This window comes from Cucumis sativus, chromosome 4, assembly GCF_000004075.3.
Source record: "Cucumis sativus cultivar 9930 chromosome 4, Cucumber_9930_V3, whole genome shotgun sequence".
Classification (NCBI taxonomy): domain Eukaryota; kingdom Viridiplantae; phylum Streptophyta; class Magnoliopsida; order Cucurbitales; family Cucurbitaceae; genus Cucumis; species Cucumis sativus.
Genome location: NC_026658.2, coordinates 22,502,780 through 22,509,390, shown reverse-complemented (window position 1 = coordinate 22,509,390; position 6,611 = coordinate 22,502,780). Strand labels below are relative to the sequence as shown.

Genomic DNA, 6,611 nt, shown 5'->3' with positions numbered 1-6,611 from the left:
TTCATTTCATTTTTGTTCCTCTCTCTCTCTCTCTTTCTCTCTACTCCCCGATTTCGCGCTTCTCTTTTCCGGGATTCCGCCTCCTGGTCTTCACAATCCCTGTTTGGTTTCTTATTGATTTTTGTGGAATCTGATTTAACTTCGATTCGATTTCTTTTTTCTGTGATTTCTGTTCAATTAGTTGATTCTTCATTCATCATTTGAAGTGATGCGTAATGGATTTTCTTGGTAACCAAGCGGGAAGTAGCAGAGGATTTCAGAATTGGAAACTGTTTCTTACATTGATTTTCCTTTTACTTTTCTCTGGCGTATTTCATACGGTTTTTTTTGTTGAAGCGCATATTCCTCAAGGATTCCACAAATCCAATCGCTCTGGTGTTTTCGGAATCGAATTGCCGGAAAATCTTAGCTCTGGTATTGCTTCTTCATCCGCGAGTGCTCCTTGTAGCTTCGGAAATGAAGGCGAAGAAGGTGAGAGAGAGAGTTTAATGGCGGATTCAGTGAAGCAATCGGTGAAACTTCATCTCAAAAAGCGGTCAACGAATACAGCGAACAAGCCGAAGGAATCGATTACTGAATCTGCAGTTAGGGATTTGGCGAGAATCCAAACGCTGCATACCAGAATCACTGAGAGGAAGAATCAAGATACGACTTCGAGGTTGAAGAAGAGCAATGTCGAGCGGAAGAAGCCGATGGAGGAGGTTTCTTCTCCGGCTGAATCGCCGGAATCTTACGCTGATTACTTCTCTGGTCAGCTTATGGCGACTTTGGAATCCGGCGTCAGTCTTGGCTCTGGTGAGTACTTTATCGACGTATTCATCGGTTCTCCGCCTAAACACTTCTCCCTGATTCTCGACACTGGAAGCGATTTGAACTGGATTCAATGTGTCCCTTGCTTCGATTGTTTTGAGCAAAACGGACCTTACTACGATCCTAAAGATTCAATTTCTTTCAGAAACATTACGTGCAACGATCCTCGATGTCAATTAGTTTCATCTCCAGATCCTCCGCGCCCGTGCAAATTCGAGACGCAATCGTGCCCTTATTTCTACTGGTATGGCGACAGTTCCAACACCACCGGCGATTTCGCACTCGAAACGTTCACCGTCAATCTCACCTCATCGACGACGGGGAAATCGGAGTTCCGACGAGTGGAGAATGTGATGTTCGGATGCGGCCATTGGAACAGAGGTCTCTTCCATGGCGCCGCCGGATTATTAGGGCTTGGCCGAGGACCCCTCTCTTTCTCTTCACAGCTTCAATCGCTCTACGGACATTCCTTCTCCTACTGTCTCGTCGATCGAGACAGCGACACAAGCGTGAGCAGCAAATTGATTTTCGGCGAAGACAAAGATTTATTAACTCATCCAGAACTGAATTTCACATCTCTGATTGCCGGAAAGGAAAATCCAGTCGATACATTCTACTACTTGCAAATCAAATCGATCTTTGTCGGAGGAGAGAAACTCCAAATTCCAGAGGAGAATTGGAACCTCTCCGCCGACGGTGCCGGAGGAACAATCATCGATTCCGGTACAACTCTCAGCTATTTCTCCGATCCTGCTTACCGAATCATCAAGGAAGCATTCTTGAGGAAAGTGAAAGGCTATAAACTAGTTGAAGATTTTCCTATTTTACATCCTTGCTACAACGTCTCCGGCACCGATGAACTGAATTTTCCAGAATTCTTAATCCAGTTCGCGGACGGCGCCGTGTGGAACTTTCCGGTGGAGAATTACTTCATAAGAATCCAGCAACTAGATATCGTTTGCTTAGCGATGTTAGGAACTCCAAAATCAGCACTGTCGATCATCGGAAATTATCAACAACAGAATTTCCACATATTGTATGATACGAAGAATTCAAGACTGGGCTACGCGCCGATGAGATGCGCTGAAGTTTAATCTAACTTCATTCTTAAACTTAATCTTCATATTAGCACCAAGAAGTCTTCATTGTATCATTAAAATATTGTGATTATTGTTATTATTTTTTTTTTGTATTAAATAATTTAATTTTTTTCCTCAAAAAAGAAAAAAAGAGGAGCATAAACGCATACACATATTGACTCATTTTGTAGTGGAAAAAAGAGAAACAAAAATGCTTATTTATTTTCATTTTTCATCTCTTAAATATGGTTTTTTTTTTTGTGTACAAAATTTATTGATTGAACTTTGCTATTTGAACTTAAATAATCTAAAGTTTAAATGTTTTTCTTTCTTCTCTAGAATTTTTTAGAAGTTTACTAAGCTATTCGAACCTCAAAATTCATACGTAAAGTTCAACCACATTCACTTTAAAACAGTAATTAGTGTCTTCTCTTTGACTAATATTGGAATTGTTCACTAATTATTCCAACTTTTATAATTAAAAAACGTTGTAATAGTTCTCTAGTTTTTGTCAAAATGCTAAATTTCTAAAAAATAATTAGATTGTTATCTACAGGAATTCAAAACGATTTTATAGTCAAATTAGGTAGACAACAAGTTTATTTAGAATTCAGATTAATTATTCAACCTCAAGAAAAGAGATTGAGGTTATGGTCATTAAATTTTAATTTATTTGGTGGACCAATTAATCAATAGTCAAAAATTTAAGGTTGATTTTTAAATACTAGGCAATGCCATAGATTTAATCAAACGGTGCTTAATTTTTTTATGAATTTGATTTGCTACATGTTAATATGACTTTATTTCTTTTTATACAATAGTATAGATGATTCAATCAATCAAATCACATTACAATCATTTCAACTAATAAATAGTTTAAATTTGTCGTTATAGTCAAATTAACTCGTCTTTAATATTTAGATCCTCCTGTACATGTATTTAATTTAGGATACAAATTTATAAAGCTAGAAAACAATATGCAAAATGGATAAATTAAATTGTCTTTATGACCAATAGTTTTAAGAATTTCAATTTAGTCGTGTGATTTGGTAATTTCTTAGGAAACTTCTATATAGTTGCACATTAAATGAAATTTACATCGTGCATGCACATTTTGTTCTTATCTACACTATGGAGAGACCTTGAAGTCTATACACCAATTCTCCAATGCTGATGTGAGGAAGAATACTCTAACCATATATGGAGGGTATGAACTATCAAGATTTGCCTTCACTCGAGCTACTTGTTCCTACCCTTTTGACTTATGAGGTAAGTGTTAAAGTTACTATAGGTATGATTATGACAAATGAATTAGTGAACGTGAGTGCAATTACAATTTAGAAATCTATCAACAAAGTACATAAACCATCCTAATCTAACTTAATATTAAAAGGATCTCAACATTAGAGCATGGTAGGTATAACACTACATCAAAATATATTTTTAGCTCTATTTACTCGTCAAAATGCTTATCTATTTAATACATATACTTACATTGTTAACATATCCTAACAATTTACATAACAATCTTTTTATTTTATTTAAAAATGCTATTGTTTTATTAGAAAACACTGTGTTATTATCATTCTCATTTGATATGTATAGGTTCTAGATGGGTAAAAATAATTTACAAACAATATGTGAATTACTAAATCATTAAAACTAGGTCAAAACTATCAAATATTAGGTTACAAATTTAAAACCATTAATATAAAATTTAATATAAACATGAAATATATGGTTTACACATTAGAAGTTTAACCAAATTAACACCAAGAAACAATATTTAGAATCAATAACTAAAATATCAATGCATATTCTTTTGATAAACAAAACAACATTTATGAAAATTTATTCAGAATTATTTTTGAGGCATTTCAATTGGGCCGGGCCGGTCCTCGGCCCAGTTGCGGAACAGCAGTTTAGGGTTTTACTTCATCATTCTCAGCACGACTTTTACGATTCGTGGCAGTTTGGCTATCGGCCGTCGAGAGGTAAATCGAAGCACCGATTTCTTTCAGATCTTCGAGTTTCAAAATGGTTACATTCAGAGTAAGAATCTGCTTTATGAACGCTGGAATTTTATCTGATCGATTGTTTTGTACGTTACATTTTGTATTTTTTTTTTCTGATTCGAATGTACTATAGCTGTTCATTAGGTTCACTTCTTCCACTTCGAAGTGAGTTTGCAAGACATTGATCTATTTTTTTTTTGTTCACTTTGTGTTCAATTGCTTTATCGGGATGCAGTTTCACCAGTACCAGGTTGTGGGGAGGGCTCTTCCTTCTGAATCGGATGAGCATCCCAAGATCTATCGGATGAAGCTATGGGCTACCAACGAAGTCCGTGCCAAATCTAAGTTCTGGTGTGTTGTTATCCTTTCCGTCGATGTTTCTTTATCTTTTTGATTGGTTACTTGTTAGAAAATGAAGGCGAATAAGGGTGTTTTATCCTACTCCGTTTCGAAATGAACTCTATGTTGCTTTCATGATCCTGGTTCATGTAGTTAGAAGATTTATGAGTGGATTGACATTTTCAACGTGATTCTTTCTAAAAATTCGGGAGGGATTAAAGAAATTTTTACAGCAGTTTTAATTTTTATGAATGGCTTGATCCAGCAGTTTTAATTTTTACAGCAGCACAATGAGGTTTTATTCATGGGTTTAGTTCTATTGATATAATTTGGTTTTGTATAATTATGATTATTTTGATTCTATAGTCTTAGTTCAATAGTTTAAGATTTATCCATTGTCCCTTTTGCCTTCATAGAATGTTTGACTCAACAGATGGAAACTGTTTTTTTATTGTTTTTGTTTTCTTTTTTTAATATGATAACAATAAATGTGTCAGGAACATGCTTCTATATTTGAAAAACTGTAAAAATTAGTTTTCAAATTCTAAAATTTAAATTTTGGTGAGAATTCAAATGTGGAAAGTACATTAAAGAAATTGTGTGAAGCTAGCTTAGTTTGTATCCTGATTTCTTGATACTTGCGTGGATAGGTACTTTTTGAGGAAGTTGAAGAAAGTTAAGAAAAGCAATGGTCAAATTCTTGCCATTAATGAGGTATTGGGTCTGGAACATGCTTCTACACTCTTATGCCTTTATCGTGTGACTGAGACGGTAGTTAATTGAGAGCTATTTCCAGCTTCTTTGGTTTTTAACCCAGACGTCTGGTTTCTTTTGTCTATGAAATCTTCTATTTTATTTATAGACATGATATTTGTAAGTTTTCATGCGTTGTTTGAATTTGTTTGTATATGTATGTTTATGGATATCTATTTCTACATCACTACTTGTGCAAGTATTTATAGATATATTTATTTGTACGTTTGAACCTTTTTGTTCTTTGCGAATGGTTATTTGCAAAAATGTTTTACTGTCTGATGGACGTTCGACAACTTTAGTGGTATAGATTTATATTTGATTGCTTTTTTTTTCTATACAGTAGTGTACTTCGTTCAAGTAATATCATGTAAGATTCTGGCCTGCACATAAGCACACCTTTTCCTCCTTAATTCTTCCCCTCTTGCCTCAATGTTCTAAGCCATGGTACAATTAGTAATATTCTCACATTTATTTTTCAACTTGCAGATTTTTGAAAAGAACCCAACAAAGATCAAGAACTATGGTATTTGGCTGCGATATCAGAGCCGAACTGGTTATCACAACATGTACAAGGAGTACCGTGACACAACATTGAATGGTGCCGTTGAGCAAATGTATACCGAGATGGCCTCTCGCCATAGGGTAAGGTGCCCGTGCATCCAAATCATTAAGACAGCAACTGTTCCAGCGAAACTCTGCAAGAGGGAAAGTACGAAACAGTTCCACGACTCAAAGATCAAATTCCCGTTGGTGTTCAAGAAGGTGAGGCCACCCACCAGGAAGCTCAAGACAACATACAAAGCATCTAAGCCCAACTTGTTCATGTAATTCTGTTCATCATCTTGATTATTATTGATTAGATTATTATTGATTAGATTAATAGCAACTTCGAGAAGTAGATGCAATTTATTCGAAACAATTCATTTTTCCAGCACAATTATTCCTCTGTTATGGAGTTCATGAGATGAGTTTGCCAATTTTGATTGGATTAATATCTAAATCAAATTTTCTTGGATTTCTGTTTTTGAAGCATTTTTTTCTTGAGTGTTGCAAGTTGTAGTCTTGAATTATTGTGTTGGGTTCGAACCATTATCCAAACTCCATTTTGAATATTGTGTATTGTCAAACACACTCTATCTATCTATGAAGTTTTAATTTCTGAAGTAGTTAAGTAAAAATTTGAGTCTTAGGAGTGACAGTCAAATTAGATTTATTGGCCTTGGTGGGCTCTTTGCATAGTTTAACTTCTTTCTTTTGTTATTATGTAAGTTATTTTCCATCATGTATCCCTCTATGATGGTTGGTGATTTGTTATTTGTAATAAAATTACTTGGAAAAACCACTTACAAATCCATGCTTTCTAGTCTTCTAGCTCCAAATTTATTTGAGAATAAGGTTAAAAGATTTGTTATAGTTTCAAAATTTTGAAAAACTCCGTTTCTTATCATGATTTTTTTTAATCAAAGTTTTTATTGTTTACAAACAAGTTTGATTTCTGTTCCGATCTATATTTATAAAAAATGTAATTCAAGTTAAATAGATTTGAGAAATTTGTAAATATCATTAATAAATAAAATATGATGATAGTTGTAATTATTCTTTTACACTTTAA

General features: G+C 34.4%; 1 protein-coding gene across 1 annotated transcript; it reads left to right on the top strand.

Moving 5' to 3' along the window:
* On the top strand, nucleotides 1-6,162 carry LOC101207017 (aspartyl protease family protein 2). The gene is made up of 5 exons (XM_031884587.1): nucleotides 1-1,902; nucleotides 3,762-3,883; nucleotides 4,140-4,255; nucleotides 4,894-4,957; nucleotides 5,486-6,162. The coding sequence occupies exons 1-5, from the start codon at nucleotides 216-218 to the stop codon at nucleotides 5,825-5,827; spliced, it is 2,331 nt and encodes a 776-aa protein (XP_031740447.1). The 5' UTR covers nucleotides 1-215; the 3' UTR covers nucleotides 5,828-6,162.
* Nucleotides 6,163-6,611: the final 449 nt, after the last annotated feature.

Coding starts and splice junctions, on each gene's coding strand:
- LOC101207017 (XM_031884587.1), top strand. CDS start 216: ATGGATTTTCTTGGTAACCAAGCGGGAAGTAGCAGAGGATTTCAGAAT. Junction 1,903..3,761: donor GATGAGATGCGCTGAAGTTT/AATCTAACTTCA, acceptor ATTATTTTTGAG/GCATTTCAATTGGGCCGGGC. Junction 4,256..4,893: donor CGTGCCAAATCTAAGTTCTG/GTGTGTTGTTAT, acceptor TTGCGTGGATAG/GTACTTTTTGAGGAAGTTGA.